General features: G+C 46.6%; 1 protein-coding gene across 6 annotated transcripts in view; it reads right to left on the reverse strand.

The window, feature by feature from the left end:
* Positions 1-13782, reverse strand: part of NFIX (nuclear factor I X) — a 247857-nt gene extending 234075 nt beyond the window's left edge. For all 6 annotated transcript variants that reach the window (XM_055003531.1, XM_055003528.1, XM_055003532.1 and 3 more), the window contains exon 1: positions 13520-13782. In XM_055003531.1, coding sequence (XP_054859506.1) covers positions 13520-13546 — 27 coding nt within the window. In that variant the 5' untranslated portion in view covers positions 13547-13782. The remainder of the gene's footprint in view (positions 1-13519) is intronic.
* Between the last annotated feature and the right edge of the window lie 3913 nt (positions 13783-17695).

Consider the following 17695-nt stretch of genomic DNA (forward strand, 5'->3'; position numbering starts at 1 on the left):
AAGAAAATGTCATGATGTGATGTCCCCCCATGGGTCAGTAATGACTCGGTGCTTGCACAGGGGACTACCTTTACCTTTACCTATACACACACACAAACATATATATATATATACATATATATAAATACATATATACATATGCATATGCATACATACATACATACATACATATATATATATACACACACACACACATGTGTATACATATACATACATATATACACATATGCATATACATATACACACATATACATAAACATACACACACACACACACACACACACATACATGTATATAAACATATGTGCGCACATATATATATGTGTGTGTATACACACACACACACACACATATATTTGTGTGTATTTTTAAAAATAGGCTTGTTCCTTAACTGAAGCCAACAAGAAATATTCAAACATTTAGTTTGGAAAAAAGACAGTGCTCTAACTGGTGTTTGCTCACTTTTTTCTTTTTCTCTCTCCTTTTTTTAAAAATTGGGGACGAAAACAATAACATCAAAAAAAAGAGCACCCTGCTGGAAAACTTTTGAGATGGAAATATTTATATTTAGGAATATTGTCTGCATGGAAAATATATAATGAAAAAAACAAGAATCAGAATAATCTGAAGCCTTTTTTAAAAAAGAAAACTTTTTTATTTCGTTGACATTTTTGTATGAGTTGCTTTGTACAGTACGTTGCCCCCGGTAGAGTTTCTCTGACAAAGCTGCTGATAAAATTTAAAAAACAAATAACTCCGTGGAGGGATCACTTGCCTCAGGTGATACATATAAGCTGCCCGCCTTGCTCGTAGGCCACGAATTTGGACAGAACTGGAAATTAAAATTTACAAATTTGTACTCTTTTCCTGAACCACAAGAACTCATGATCTCATGACATTTATTTGTACACTTTGTTTTAAAATTTTCTGGATCAGTCTCCCATGCACCAAGGGTGGTAATACAACATTTTTAAAAACTCAGTGATCAAAGTTATAAAGAACGTTTCCAAAAATTAAAACATGATTTAAAAACTGCTATAGCCGAAACAAGGTCACTGACATAGATCCAGATAGAGTCGGCGTGTTAGTCTGTCTGTAGCAGTAGAAAAGAGCAAGAGTTCAGTAGCACCGGTAAGACTAAAAATTTGTAGTAGGGTAGGAGCTTTCGTGAGTCACAGCTCACTTCTTCAGAGCTGTGACTTACCCTACCACAAATTTTGTTTAATCGGTGCTACTGGACTCTTGCTGTTTTCTAAGGTCACTGACAGACCTGCAGACGAGAGAGAGTCTCAGAGCCAAACTACACGAGACAAATTACACGCGTATGGCAAGAGAACACACTTATACGTGTTCCCCCATGAGAGAACCCCGCCCCCCAGACATTCCTCCCCTGGGCTGTCATATTTTGCTCTCCCCACCAAAGCACAGCCTCTCCCCAAAAGCCGGTCCATGCATTTCACATACCTAGGTAAACCGCCTACGGCACCAATCTCTCCCAGAGCTGGAGGGGCACTGATCCACCATCCCTCCAGTGGCATCATGGGGTTGGTGATGGAGTCACAAATTCAGCCCCAGTGTAGGCAGCCTGAGTTGAGGTGGCTTCCCCACAGCATGAGGGGCAAAGCCATTCACCCAGGGCAACCTTGGGACGGACCTGCCTCCCTCACACATCATAATAAGCAAAAAGGTTATAGAAGTTCTGAGTCCTAAATACTCTTCTGAAACCACATTTAACAGTCACCATCTTTTGGACTATCTGGTACCTGGTTAGGAACCATCTGGGAGCCCTGTTACTCTCTGGAGACAGGCGAATCTCCACTAGCATGCTACTAATTTCCAACAGGCCAGTAATTCCTGCAAGGTACTGAGGAGAAGGAAAAGAGCAATTTCCTCTTGCTGTTGTCACAGGTTTTCAGTTCAGTGCCTCCTTCCCCGGCAAACAGAGTTTGGGGGATCACAGACACACAACCTACTCCATGTGCGCACAATATCCTTTTCTAGCTACATTCAAGACCACTGTCATGAAGCTAACCGATGGTGCCAACCACCATGTGATGCCAGGGGATTGGAAGAAACAAGTTCTCCCCAGTGCAATCCTTCTGCCCCCTGGGTGAGCTTAATGCCTGCAAAACTATGTACATTTTTGTACATGTTGCTTTTTACGGTACATTGCCCAGGGTATACTGCCATCTGGCCTGAGATTCCACGTGAGTTTCTAGTGCCCAGGCCATGGAACAACATGGCATTTTCATACCCAATATAAACAGAAACTCCTCCTCCCATCCGGAGGGGGGGGGAGATCTGTATCAAAATGATCACTGACACTATGGACTTGGTTATATATGGCTAAGGTATATAGTCTTTGGGACAGAGAGAAACTGACAGGGGCACTAACCTCCCAAACAGAGTTACACTACCTGCCCCCCAAAAGACAACAAAGCATTGAGATTCTACAGCAGAAAGAAGCCCTGTGTTCAGGGCATCCAAGCTAGCTTGCAGAGCCCATGATTTAGAACTATAAACCAAGCATTCAAGCTGAAAGTGACCGCGCTTCTCTAGCCTGCTATAGACCATGTGCAACATTTTTCTCTGTGCAAACAAAGGCTATTGTGCTACTGAGCCCAGTACAAAGCCCTCTGCAGTCACAATGGATTTCCCTTGGCAGTCAGTTCCTTTAGCCAGCTGCCCTCCACAAATCCACCCCCCAGAAAAATAGGACTGGCCCACAGGAAGAGGCTCCAATGAGCATCAGGTCTCACCATCCCAAAGCTGTAGCTCAGCAATGGCTGAGTGGAAGCCTGTTAGAACGCATGGACTTGCTGGGAGACCATTTATTTCAGGCTCAGTTTCCCAGCTGTAAAGCTGGAAGAACTGTGACCTGCTTCTTTGGAATCTAGTAGGATCAAATGAAGTGTCTGCTGTTGTTGTTGTTGTTTAAATCATGTCTCAGCTGATTTATGGTGGCCCCATAGTGTTTTCAAGGGAAGAGACAAACAGAGGTGGTTTGCCATTGCCTGCTTCCACGTAATGATCCTGGACTTCCTTGTTTGTCTCCCACCCAAGTATTAACCAGGGCCAATCAGGGCTTCTATGAGCTCAAGCTAGCCTGGTTTATCCAGATCAGAGTTAAAAAGCCTTGCCCTTAGGGGGGGTTCTGAGTCACGCTGCTGTGATTATCCCCCCCCGCCCCAGTCTTCAAATTGCTGCTGTCACTTCATCCACTCTAAGGGCCACCCAGCCACGCACATGCATGCCCTGTCCTTACTTGTCCATGAAACAGCAGTGGAGTGCAGGTAGCATAAGCTCCCTACAAGCAATGATGGCTGCATTATCTCGAAGGGGCCAGATCCTCTGGTCTACGCACACAGAGATACAGGTGCAAGCAGCTCTTGAAGAGGCTGTTTCTCCAAGAAGCAGAACAGGCAAAAGGTGTCCTGCCCGCCGGGGGATCAAATGCTACAGAAATAAGGACACAATCCATGATTGGGACACAATCCAGGAAGACATTCTACTGTGCAAACCCCACTGAAAATAACAGGAGCCAGGCACAAGCCGCTTCCATGCCTTCGGACGATGCACGTGCAGGAATTTCTATCTGGGCTGTGCCCTATGCGCACAAGGCCTGAAAAAGAGTAGTCCAAAATGCTGCGCTTGAAGAACGGCTCGGTATATCAGAGTAAAGTTTACTGTGGTGAAGAGCTGCCTTTGTTCAGCGTTCCTCCCAAACATCTAAATCCTTGAATAAAACCATTTTTTAGTTTCTTGTTGCTAGCTGATAGCTACACTGGGGGAAAGAGCCAGCATCTACAAAGGATAAAACCCGATTCTTCCACAAATGTCCTGCATATTAGACAATCTTCCTTCATAACTCTGCAGATGTATTTGTACCTGTATTTATATATTAATATGGTTTTCCTATACGTATTAATTTTATTATAGATAGACAGGCATACGGAAAGTGATTATGTGTTTGAAATTATAATTTGAGAGTTAGGGAAATTTGAACCACATTCCTCCAAATTCAATCTACACATCTATCCTGCATAAATATCTCCTTCATTCAGTGGGGCTGGTTTTAAATACGTCCAGTGGATTGCACCCATAGCGGATCCACGGAATTCTTTATCAGATGAGATCGGATGCCATTTGAGTGCACCCATTCACAAACTTGCTGGAAGCAATATGATAAATTCTCCTCTGTTCCGATCAGAGTAGACCCTATCCTGTTACTCTGGGCAGCAATGCATGTTGGTGCTCAACCAGTGCGCTCAGGGCACGGGGGCCTGATCCAGGAGTCCTGAAATATGAATAGAATCCCTTTGACTTTGCTTGAACTGCGTGACAACCGACACCCTGAAGAACTCCAAACATTTCAGCATGAATTCATCAGCTATTAATGGATTTGTTAAAATCAGCCAAACCAGAAATTAGCAGGAAATTCTCCCTGTGCTGGGCGTTGGCTCTCTTTGCCTCTTTTGTTCTCCAGCCCGTTATCTTCTGTTGGGGTTCATCTGCCACTCCCCTCCCCCACCCCCACGGAGGAAGGGAGAATTCTTACACTTCAATCTCCGGCAGAAGTTGCTACCCTAGAGAAAGTTGTTCTCATGCAGAAAGCGGCTCAGGCTTGCCGGATGCAAATTCCACCAGGCGCAAATTATAAATTTATAGTGATCTACATGTTTACACTTTCTGAATTTCTTTCATTCAGTGCACAATGCATTTTTAACCACTCGCTAAACAGAGGTACATGGGGGAGCGGGGTGGGGGTGGAAAGCCCAGCTAAAAAACCTCTCTTTTTCCCCAGAAGGGATTCGGTCACAGCAGTTCTCGTTCTGAGAAAACTCCTGGGCTGCTCATCCATGCCGCCCCACCGCTCTGCTCCCTGATACCCCGATGCCAGTCCCTTGCAATCATTTCACTGGCCTCTTAAAAGAAACAATGACAGAGGAAACCAGAAACACTGCTATTAAAATGCACAGATGAATGAACAGGATTTTCACAGGGATACATCTCAGGAAGGATCGTGATATATCTTTGACGAGGCAGAGCAGCAAAAGTTTTAAAAAATGCCCCCTTGTCTAGTTGCACTCTACCTGTCCTGCATTTGTTCTGAAATATCCCGTCCTTAATGGTGAAATTCTGAGAAAGGTGCCCACGGAATCAACAAGATGCGCAATCTGTAACTGTGTATACACGGTAGAAAAGAGCAAGAGTCTAGTAGCACCTATAAGACTAACAAAACGTGTGGTAGGGTGTGAGCTTTTGTGAGCCACTTCTCATATACACAACAGATGAGAGCGTGTCAATAAAACTGTGTGTACTCTGCCCCCCCCCAAGCTAAGGGATCCTGAAGTGCCCCCCTCACCCACCCACAGATTCAGCCACAGGCAGCAAACTCAGTGCCTACCGCATAGCAGGGGCATGAAAAGTTCAGGGGAACCATCCCTACTGCCGCAGCAGTGGCCGTAAATGCCTGATTATTGAGAAAAAGGAGTGGGCGGCAGGAGATTCTAAATGGTAATCTTGACTAAAATAAGCAGGCTTTGTATAAAAATGTCATCGTTCAGCTCCATGGCTTTTGGAGCTGCCGGGTGCGCGCTTCGCCCTCGGCGGATGTTTTCCGCCTTCCGAAAGGGCCGCTGCTCCGATCACCCCGCTCCTTGGGCTCCGTTCCCCGCTCTTGGCCAGCCTTGCTCTCCTAGCAAGACCATGAGGGAGCCTGCCTCACACAAACACACTCACGGGTCCACTTTCAAAATCCAGGGTCCAATACCAGAATACCACAGAGAAGCCTGTACTTGCCGAGGAAGCAACATGCTAGCTGTGAAGGGGTTTTTAGGGACCCCTCCTCAAAAATCCCATATGTGAGCATTCGTTCTCTCAAGACACTCACACAAGAGTCAAATTTGCCTTGGTAGGCAGATTCTTTCTCTCCCTCACTTTAGGGATTAAACTGCCCCTTCCTTCATGCCCACATCCCAAATGCCTGGTGGGCCGACATCAGACTGTAACCCTACCCAAGCCCCGCTCCCCTCATTTCCCCATCTGCAGTTCTGGACATGCCCCGGGCCATGTGTATGAATGAGGTCACGCCGTATCGTTCGTTCTCTAACCAAACTCCCTCCGTGGGGGTCCAACAAAGAGACAACATTGTGTGGCAGGCCTTCTCAAAAGGCACCTAATGAGGAGCAACAACCAGGAAAATCGAAAGCAGTGATGAAGAATTTCCGAGCTGCGGCCTCTTTCAAAGGGCCTGATTTACACCTTGCCTTGGCTTTAAGATGCAGGCCCAGAGGCGGGTGGGGCTGACAGCCGTCCTCGGCATATGGAAAAGAGATACATAATGGATGAGGCCTGCAGACTTCAGGGTGGCTACTCCTTCCCCATCGTAACCGTGGGGACATTTGCACTTGGCAAACAAACAGGACAACTCCCTGCCTATCTACCCCCCTCCACTCCCCAAGCCCTGAAAACTCTTCAGCAATTGTGAAAACACTGCCCGACACTCTTCAGGTTTGGGCCGAACCTCTCTGTCATTCCGAAATAAAATCTGGAGAAGGGGAAACATGTACAAGAGGAGTTTGAAATAAGAGAAGGGGGGATAGGAAGAGCTGAGGAGACTCCCCCATGTCCCAGAGACTGTCACTGTGAAGCAAGGCAATAGTTAGCTAAACAAAATTAGGGGACGTGGATTTAATGAAGATTGGCGGGGGCTCGGATAAGCCGAGAGCCTCTTGCTGCACACTTGGGACTATGACCTCATTCTGGATAAATGAGTTATTTGGAGAATCGGAGCTCGAATAAACAAGCCTTCATGCAGAGGTTTTAGGCATATGGGCTGGCGTTTTATCTGCCAGATGCAATCGAAGTCCGTGAAAGCTGCCCTAAAATTCAGGCTCCATCCAGACGGGCATGAACTGCACTGAACACTAGGTTCCATAGAAGAGGAGGCAGCTGAACAAGGTGAAGGCGGCTCCGGGCGAAGACATCATGCACAAGTTGGAAAGCGTGCGTACGCATTTGTTCACATGGACAGTTTCTGTATCAACTATATATGCCATGCCATGCAAATATATGCAATCAAACATCAAGATAGGAAAAGACAAAGCTAAAAAAGCAGGGTGGGGGGAACCCTCAAGCAAAGGCAGGTATGTCAGTGCAGATAAGCATCCAACCGAAAACTTTAAAGTTGTTCTGTTAAAGTCAATGGGCCATTTCCAAAACTTATGGCTGGTGAACTATAACAATTCCTATTTAAGTTATTCGAAATTAAACCCATGACAAAAACACAGGAAAGAGGACGGGTATGGTACAGAAAGCTCTGCTACAGTTGCAGCCCCAACGTGTCTGGTTTCTTTGGCTTCCATATATGCTTTTCCCCCGTCGTTTTTATTGAACAAAACTTGCACCATACACAGAGTCTATAAGGAAATGTGTTCCACAGAGTCTCTGAACATTTATCCTACACTGTACAAATTGCAAAATTAAGTTGTTGCCAATTGTTCTTGAATTATACACATTGCAATATTTACTGTATATAGATTTATGGGCTGTGTCTATAGCTTGTGCAAGCAAATGCAACCAAAGCCTCAAATTGCTCATTCTTTTCCTATAAAATTAGGAAATGACACCCTAATGTTGAGAGTAAATTTTTAAAAAGCAAGCCTTTTCAAAAGAGAAGAGCATAGTAGGGGAGGAAGGAACAATCCATTCTACAAAAATAGTTATCCTAGGCTTTGGGCATTCTTGTACCGAAAAATGCACGAAACAGCCCATTTATGAAGTCTCAGTTCATCATTGAGATGAAAAGAAAAGTTGTTTACTGTTTGCAATTAAGTTTCTATTGATAGCCCCAAACTGTGAAAGTTTATAAATATCTTAATGAATTGTTTGTAAACTCACCTGAATGCTCGTCTCAACACTGCATAAATGTTTATTTATAGGCTCCCTAATTCCAGACTTCTTTCTCACTCACTGCATTGTTCTGTTTTGCTTTTTGTGCACAGATTTGTTTTCCTCTGGACAGAGAGTTCTCCTCTCAGCCCTTGCTGCCCATACCAGGTTATACATATTACTGTCCATTAGAACTTAAATAACGTGGTTAGAAAAATTCCCATTGAAAGGGAAAGAGACCGAGAGTGAAATTCATGTTTACTACAACAGTATAAAACTAAAAAAACACAGTGGAAAAGACAATCTTCCTGACTTTATGGGAAATGGGAGAGATTTGATCTACTCGGGAAATTTGTCAAGCATTTTAAAAGAGAGCCTTCCAAAACTGTGAAGATGGTTCTTGGAGCTAAATTTGGGGCCATCAGCCTTGAAGATAAGGAAAGGCGATAAGCTTTATAGTTGGGGAGAACTCTTTTCCATTTGCTAGGGGAGACGGGTACCGGCCACTCTGCCGAAGAAAGCTTGCGAAACAGACAAAATTCTCTCCTCTACTGCCAGTGAAGGTTATATTTTTGTACTGCAAACAATCTCTTGAAAGTAAGCCAAGAGGAGCAATTGGCCGGATAGCCTTTGCTCACCATTGCATTCACCCTACAAGTCCTTTCTTGGCAAACAAAAGAGTTTCTCAAAGTTTTGTCTCTTCATTTTAAAACTCCAAGAAGGGCCTTCGTCATATTACTGGAGCCAAATTTTCATGGCCAACAGCTGCAGCAGGTCGGGGCTCCAGCAAATGTAAGCTTTACCTGTTTTTCATGTATTTTTGGTGTGTATTTAATTGCCATGTGTGTATTTAACTGCCTTCTTCTTGAGCTTTTGCAACGGACCCAATGAGAAATGTTTTTTAAAAAGGAGAATTAAACACCTTGATTTTAAAAAGCCACTATATGTAGGAATGTGGGGTTGAGATATGAATATGATCTGCACAAATTTCTTGGAAGGCCTTGATTGTGCCTGCAGCCAATTATTCCTATCAGTCTACCTAAATGATAACTAAATTTTATAAAAAGAATATCTACCTATTATTCATGTCATGTCATGTGCACACAAACTTTAAAAAAACAGATACACACATTTTAAAAAATTGTCCAACGCATGCATTTTTTAATGGAATGCCTGTACTGTATTCACAATAAATTGGGTATGTCATAATGTTGTTTCTGAGGCTGCTCCAAATGTGAAAGAGGTACATGAATGTGCGCACTTATTGCTTTAAAATACTGTTAAAACAGTCCTCGAGGAGCTTCCCCATTTGTGCCATAGCCTTAAGACCAACAAATCTTAGGGCCAGGCGGCCAAGGAAGCAGCACGCCCTCCAAAAGGTGTGCCCCAGGACATCTTCTAGTTTCTCAGAATATGTCGGAACAGTTATGTGCAACCTGAGAGGTGCACCTCAGTGTTTTACATGTGCTTCAAGGGATCTAAGGGTGCGCCGCTCAGGCGGTGCTGTGAAACTGCTGGGGGAGGAAACAAGTTTTGGCCTGGACCTGCAGAATACAAAGGATTTTGTTTGTGTCTGCCATCATACTATATAAACGAATGTGATCGGCAAAGCTGGGCACAGCAAAGTCGTATTTACCCTGCAGAGTGGCTGCACAGTCTCCAATGAGTGGGTTGTTGTTTGGGAAACTCACAAAAACTGGTTAGAAATAGTAGTATTCGGTAGATTGTTCTCATGATACATGCAGGTATGTGAATGTTATATACAGGCTTACACACACACATATGATAGTATTACTGCAATGAAACATGAAACATAATGTAAAAAAATATAAGAATATAAGAAGTATACGTAATATAATTCAATTGGTTTGCAATTCATGAGCCCTCACTGGTGAACACATCAGACATTATGAGTCTGTAGGCTTCACTCCGGAGCGTTTAAAATAAAAAAGGCTGGCAAACTTCTAAAACAGATCTGGATGAGAATGAATAAGTAAATAATCTGTTTGGATCGTAGTGGTATCATGTACTGTGATTGCTCAAATTATGCAGTATATAATAATGCTTGGATCGTGTATTATATTTTTCAGAAATGTTGCAAACACTTATTCAATTTGCACACGCCCTGCACATACATGTCCTCTGCAAATCACTCAAGCCATTATTCTACATGGGAAGTGTTGAGTCTATATCAGCATTTAATATTGCTCATAATTCCATGTCTCTGCAAAAAAACCCCAACATTTTAGCAATCTTTCCCCCCTGGACAACAGGATGGAAAGGGCACCAGGTGAACTGAAGTACCAGCAACATCACCAAGATGTAAAAGTGTTCTCCTTTGCCACTGAATAAACTGCACACTTGCACAGCTGAGTTTCAGGAACGGCTCTTGGTGGGAACGGCTCTTGGTGCAAACGGGGAATTTTGGCTCCATGGCAACTTGGGCCTACACCAGCTATCTGACACTCGGCAAGCAACGCTCCCACTTAAAAGAATGGCAAGGCCGAACCTGGATCTAGATCATGCCCTAGCAGCACAACTGGGAACTGTGGTCAAGATCAGGCTCTTCTGCTTTGAGAGAGCATTGCTGCAATTGGAATGCTTCCTGGGAAAAGGGGTGTCATGAGGAGTTGAGAATGGGACGCAGACATGAATATCCACAAGGGAAACAAAATACGAGGCCTAAGAATCCTAACAAAAGAACGCCAGTTCAAAGAGGGAAAAGGGAAAAGCTCTTCTTATCTACCCAGGGCATTTGCCATGGATCACGCCAGGTTTGTTTAATCCACTGGGCACAAATAAAGGGCAGCTCTTTAAAGGACCGCAAGGTTTTCCTTCCCAGAGGCAGAAACGAAACTGGACTCCCTGCCTTGGCATGAGCCCAAGGGCAGGACAAAAAGCAAAGAGCTGAACGCCAAAGTAACACCAGAATTTCTCTTTTCAGAAACAGCCCTGAAATTCATGCTGCACACACAGGCCTTGCCTCGATTGTTTGCCAGACAGGCCGAGAGGAACCATCAGTATAAAAACAAGCACGGAAGAAGTGTGGTAGGGGCTCTCAGTCAACATTCACGTGACATCACAGTCCCCCACTCTCGAAAGTCCCACAGAGCATGCAGTACCGTACATCAACAATTAGCGCTTGTTTGGTTTTCATTTTTTGCAAAAACGGAGAGACTTTCTTGATTTTTAATATTTTGTTTCTTTACATGTTACAGTTTTATTATCGTGTCTTTAAAATTGAGTGAGCTAAGGAAAAAAACTAGACTGGATTTTCAAAAAGAAAAACTAACTAAATAAATATGAATTGAGGGATCCTGTATAATGTTTTTTTAAAAATCTCTAAATGGGTTGGTAGTTGGAGCAGAACGAAAGAAGGATGTGAGAAAGGCAACAAATCAGCCCTGTGATGTAGGCCGCAAATCATATGCCTAGGATTATACCCCTCACCATCTCAATAAAAAATTCAAAGGGGGAAGATCACAGAAATATTCCACTACTGCATTTGAATGCAATATAATTCATAATTCTTAACAGAGTTTGGGAGAGGGCATCATACTTTGATCTCCAGCATTGTAAATAATATAAAAGTAAAATTTTAAAAAATGAATTATTTGCAAGCAAAATAAAATTTACGTTCTTTAATTCTTCTGTATTTGGACATTACAAATAATAATTGACCTCTTACAGATAACGTATGTTTTATTTTACTTTACTCAAACATCTATATGCACACATTCGTCAGTATAAACGTTTATAAAATGTAACAATATGCGTGGATTCTTTGGTATCCACATACGATCAGGGAGAGAAACAGGAGAAATTATAAATATGCTCCACAGACGCAGCGGTGTTCATTAGAAGCATATTTTATACAAATGTTGACCAGCCCTGAACACTGATAAGTGATAAGCAAACTACCTGCAATGGGCTCCAAACACAAAGTTTCCGCACAAACTGCGCCCAAGAGGGAATTGAAACTTTCTGCCTATTGCAGAGCTTTTTCCAGCTGCGGAGGAAATCGCAAGGAATCTTTCCAAGCAGCAAAGTCTGGCAGCGCTCTGCAAGATTTCCCCCCTAAAAATGCTCTTTTTTCCTTCTGTCTCTACAAGGTAAGGCTGCCCCCCAAATCTCTGCTCCACCTCCGAATTCGCTCCGAAAACCGTTCGCGGGCGATTCGTTTCGGCTCCGAATAAAGGACCTCTCCGCGGAGCGAGGAAAACGGCCGCCCCGGCGAAGCCTCCGGCGCCGTCGGCGGCCGCGGATCGGGCAGCCCGTCCGCTGGAGCCCTTCGACCCAGCAGGGGCAAAGTCTCCCCGGGCGCCGAAGGGGCTGCCAGGCTGGGGGCGCTGCCTGCCGACCCGCCGCCGCCGCTTCCCCAGCGACGATCCCTCGGGCTGCCCCGACAGCCCCGGAGCTGCCCGAGCCCAGCCCGACTCGACCCCGTAGCCGCTTCGGGGAAGAGAAGGGAGGCTTGGAAGAACTGGGCTACTTAAGAACTGGGTGGCGGTGGTAATAATAATAATAATAATAATAATAATAATAATAATAATAATAATAATAATAATAATAATCTGGTCCTGGCCGCTGCCGCTCTTGCCTTCCTCGCAGCCCCCCAACCCGATGCCATCTCTTGGGCACCGGCCGTCGGGCCCCCTCCCGGGAATCCGTTTCTTTCCCCTTCCTTCCCCGAAGGGGCGCCTCCGCGGCCCTGGCGAGGGGCTCGGATCTCGGGCAAGGAAAGAGAACTCGGGCAAGAACTTTTCTGGCGCTGGGGGGGAACCCCGGACCCATTTTCGCCTCCACCCAACAGATCAGGGCGAGGGGGCTGGAAGCCAAGGGGGCTCCCGGGCGGGCGCTGCTGCCCTTTCCGCCAAGGCGCCAAATCTCTCCTTTGGGTAGGGGGGAAAGACCCCCCTCCCCCCGGGCGCGCCTGCCAGGCAAGCGCCTTCTCCTCGCCTCGCCTTCTGCAAAATCCGCCCTCCTCAAAGCGCCCCGCAGCAATCTCGAAGCCACCGCGGGATTTTTTCCCCTTCGGAAAGCGAAGCGCCCCCGAGAAGCGCCCCCGGCTTGGAAGGAGCGCTCTACCTGTGCCAGGCAAGAAGGGCAGAAGCGGGGCCGGGCCGGGCCGGGCCGGGGGGGGGTGTCTAGCGCTCGCCTCTCCGCCTCTCGGGGTCGCTTGCCAAGGGGGAGAGCCGGAGGCAGCCCCTGCGATGCCCCCCGTGCCCGCTGCCAAGGCAGCCCGGCGGAAGGGAGCCGCGCTGGGACTGGCGGGGCCGGGACGCCGCTGCCCTCGCTCCCTGCCTCCCCGCCTGCCCTGGCGACCGCACTTGGGGAGGCGCGCCATTTCCCGGGCTCCCCGGCCCATGCGGAGCGCCTGCAACAAAGAGCTTGGAAAGGTGCCACACGCCTCCTGCTCGGCGCGGGGGACGCCGCCGCCGCCGCCGCGCCTGGGCCGGCCAAGCCTGGCGGGCAGACTCCGACGCGGGCCCGGGAGCGGGCGGGCAGGGCGGGCAGAGGGCAGCGGTGCCAACGCGCGCGGGAGGGAGGAGGGCAGGGGGAGGGGGAGGGGGAGGAGGAGGAGGAGGAGGGAGCGCCGCGCCGCCCCCCCCCCGGAGCCCCTTACCTGGGTCAGGCAGTACGGGGAGTACATGGTGACGTCGGGGCGGCCTCCGGCGGGACTCTGCTCAGCGGGCGCGCAGCGGCATGGCTCGGCCGGGCTCGGCGGCGGCGCTGCCTCCTCTCCGCTCCTCGCCGCTCCTCGCCTCTACTCCATGCGGGGCGCCGACCTCACCCCGCCCGCCGCGGAGCCAGCTCTGAAAGTGAAAGTTTAGAGAAAGTTTGGAACGAGGCGCCTTTTGCCTGCGCGGGGAGGGAGGGAGGGAGGCGGGCGGGCGAGGGAGGGAGGGGAGGGAGAGGAGGGAGGGGGGCCGGGAAGCTCCCTCCCACTCGCCCCCCGCCCGCCCCTGCACGCGCGCCCGCGCACACGCGCGCGCCCGCCTCGCAGCCACGGCTTGCCCCGCTCCCGGCGGGCGGGCGGGCGGGCGGGCGAGCTGGCGCGGAAGTTTGGCATGCCTGCGGAGCGCAGCCCGGACGCGGCTTGGCTGCCTGCTGCAAGACGGCGAGGGAGGCGAGGCGGACCCGTCCAAAGGAAGGCGACGCGCCCCTTCGCCTCCTCTCCCGCCTCCCTGCGCTGTCTTGGGGGCGCCCCAGGCGGGGGGCGGGCTGTCCCCGGTTGCCCCCGTGGTAGGATTGCCAGCCTCCAGATGGTGGCGGGAGATCTCCCGGAATTACAGCTGGCCTCCAGGCCATACAGATCTGTTCCCCTGGAGAAAAGGGCGACTACATGGACTGTATGGCATTATACCCTTGCCCTGCCCTCTCCAGGCTCCGCTGCCCAAATCTCCAGCAGTTTCCCAGACTGGAGCTAACAACCCCACCCGTGGGGGGATCGGGAGACAGTCTGCCCACCACCTGCGGCACCCCCAAAGCAAAGAGAGCGCCAGGCCAGACGGGAGAAGACTTGCAAGGCTTCCTCTGCACACGCGCGCGCACACACACACACACACACACACACCGTGGCTTTCACGGGCTACCGGGTCCCCTCTCCCCCCTCTCCAGGTCTTGCATCTTCCTTCTTGTAGGCCACCCTGGGGTCAAGTCGAGGCTCCCATCCCCCACCCTGCCCTTGCAAGATTTCCCTGCTCAGGTGTCTAAAGTTACCTGCATGGCACAGGAAGGCTTTGCCTGGGTGTGCCCACCTTGAAAGGCCTTTTTTGTCCTGTCAATCATGGGGGTCATCTAGCCTTCAGGTTCAAAAGTGCAGGTGAGAGGGGGTCTCCCCTTTCAAAAGGCTGGAGGGGGGAGGGAGGGTGCGGAGCAGTCCCTTAGGTTGGTGCCACTGGGACTGACTCTCTGATTTGGGCCCAGTAGGCACAGCCAGGCCAGATCATCAGATGCCATTTCTTAGGCTGGCTCATTGATCTAACCAGGGTGCCAGGCAGGTATCAGAAGCAAAGCATCTGCCTGCATCACAGGCCTCCAGATCCCAGAGCAGGTTCTTCCAAGTAATCCTAACACATCCAGTTCTACACACACTCACACATGTCCAGCCATTGACGGGCATTCTGTTATCCCTCTAGATATACCCTCAAAGGGAAACATGCTTAGCCCTGCAGCCTCTCCATTCCCAGTAATCCACTTCCTTGCATGCAAAAAGACTTCATTTGTCCAAACAAGTGGGCTGAGACTCTACTCCATAGATAGAGAGCTGCTTCTTTAGCCCTGTTCTTTCCCCATTCAGATCAGAATCCCCTGTTTAAGCCGCCGCTCACCACCCCACGCCACCTTTTGCTGCCACCATTTGCAGCCACATGGAACATAACGTGGCTTCCCCCTAAGAATCAGATGTGAAGGGGTGCGGCTTGACATAAAGCTGGAGCTCCTGGAATGGCATTTAAATCTATTTGAGATATGCCCTGACTCCCACGGCAGAGGTTGAATTTGTAGTACAGTACAGCACACAGAACAGAGAGCTGTTTTGCTCAGTGGTTACAGCAAAGCAGCCTCCTCATTTGAGGCTCAAACAGCTGCCCAGGGGGACCACAGCTGGCCACTCTGGACATTGGTTGCTAATGATCCAAGTCATAGATCCAGAGGACTTAGCCGTGTTAGTCTGTAGTAGCAAAATCGAAAAGAGTCCAGTAGCACCTTTAAGACTAACCAACTTTACATGCTACAGTAAAGTTGGTTAGTTTTAAAGGTGCTACTGGACTCTTACAATGATCCAAGTGCGAACCACACATAGATTTATGCCAGTGGCCTAAAACAATCACATGGGGGGCTTCTGTGTCTCTTTATTACTCTTTGTGAGATCCTCATGTTTGCCACTTCCTCAAAGGACTCACAACAACCAGTGTTTGGGCTGCAGAAACTCGTATTAATCAACATGTCAGTTATCCATAATGTTACATTGTATATCATCACAGTTACACAAATGGACTTTCTTATACGGGCTCATTGTTGATCTCATACTCTGACAGCGAAATCCTAAGCAGAGTTACTCTGTTTAGGATTTCACTGTGAATGTTGATGTCGTTTGACTATTTAATTGTAAAAGTTGCAGACCCCTGAAGTCAGAGAAGTACAACACATCCAGAAGCACTTCATACACCCGCCCCTGGATTATGAGGTCTAGTAGCCAGAAGAAGGGCGATTTCCTATTCCTTACAACCAGGAAATATGTAAAGGCGACTGATTTGATTGCCAATTCTGAAGCGCTTTCACAGCAGCAAGACTTTGATACTCTCAAAAATGGAAAACTACAATATTACCTACAGTAGAAGAGCGGCTGGACAAAATGATAGACTGTGCAAAGATGGCTAAACTGACACAAGAACTTAGAGAAATATCTAATTATATGGAAACCCCTTTTAGACTTTTTGCATGAAACAGAACGTGATAAACAAATGACATGTGCTTTTGAAGATTAAAGAGCGCAAAGGAACATGTCGATGGAAAGGAGAAATATTTACTAATGGTAATGTTAGACTTGGTGTAGAATATGTACTGTTGATAAACCTCTTCAAATGGAAAATTGTTATATATTCTATCTATCTATCAATCTATCTATCATTTTTCCTTTTTTCCCCTTATTCTTTTTTTTCTTGTTTTTTTCTATCTTAATTATGTTAAAAAAATTTATAAAATTTTATTTAAAAAAAGAAAGCAACTCTCAGCCTGCCTGTCATTGCTGTGCCCTTTCCACTCCCAGCAAGGAAAAATAGGAGCGGGGCGGGGGAGAGAATTTCGACTCAAAGAAAATTGGTTACCAAAAAACCTTGGCATGCCCTCCACTCTCTATATATGAGTGCCAAAATCAATTTTTAAAAAGCAAAAAAACCTCCAAAAATATTTAATAAAATTCCAAACAATAAAACTTAGTTAAACTAATGTCAATCCAGTTCCATCTTCTCCTGGGGTAAAAAAATACAAATGGAGTATTTACTTCCAAATATACATACCGTTTTTGCTATGATTTATCCTGACCTAGTTTATAGAGATTAATCTTCCTATTGATTTTATTGGATTTTTAAATGTAGCTGTTTAATAAATTTGGAGTTACTGGACAGCATGTTTTATATGTATTATAGGCACCTGGACAACTGAAAAACCATCTTTTATGCCAGTATGCCTTTGATGGTCCTATTCTCTTTGAATGGAGAATTGAGATCTACCCATTCTGTTACCATTTACCTCTTTTTTGTGTGAGTGGTTAAATTTATTTTATTCAATTTATATTCTGCTCTCCCCGCAAGCAGTAATGGTAACTTTTTACCTTATTCACAACTGGAATTTATCTTCATTTTTGACTAAAATATTCTCATACAATAATTAGATTTTTTTTTCTTTTTTCAAGTTTACTCAGGCATTCTGTAGTTTCAGAATCTATTACATCGCGTGTATTAAGCAGATTAAGATTGCTAAGAAAAGCCTCTTGGCCGAAATGCATTTGCTGACACGTATATTATGATGTGTATAATAGTACCTGGTCATTTGTAACTGGCCTGTAAAGTATGAGATCCCTTTCTGTAGGGGTACAGTTGTTCAATAATTTTTACACAAGAGAAAGGCACTTGTATGGGGAACCAGATGGACATTGTTTTAACTACACAGTTTTATTGTTTGGAATTTTATTAAATATGTTTGTATTCATTTTGGGGGGGTATTTTTTTCAGGCAAAGCTTTTATTAATTTGTTCAGCGTAATGAATCATCTCAACGTTAAGGAGAGGTGACTATTT

The sequence above is a fragment of the Eublepharis macularius genome, chromosome 19, assembly GCF_028583425.1.
Source record: "Eublepharis macularius isolate TG4126 chromosome 19, MPM_Emac_v1.0, whole genome shotgun sequence".
Taxonomy (NCBI): domain Eukaryota; kingdom Metazoa; phylum Chordata; class Lepidosauria; order Squamata; family Eublepharidae; genus Eublepharis; species Eublepharis macularius.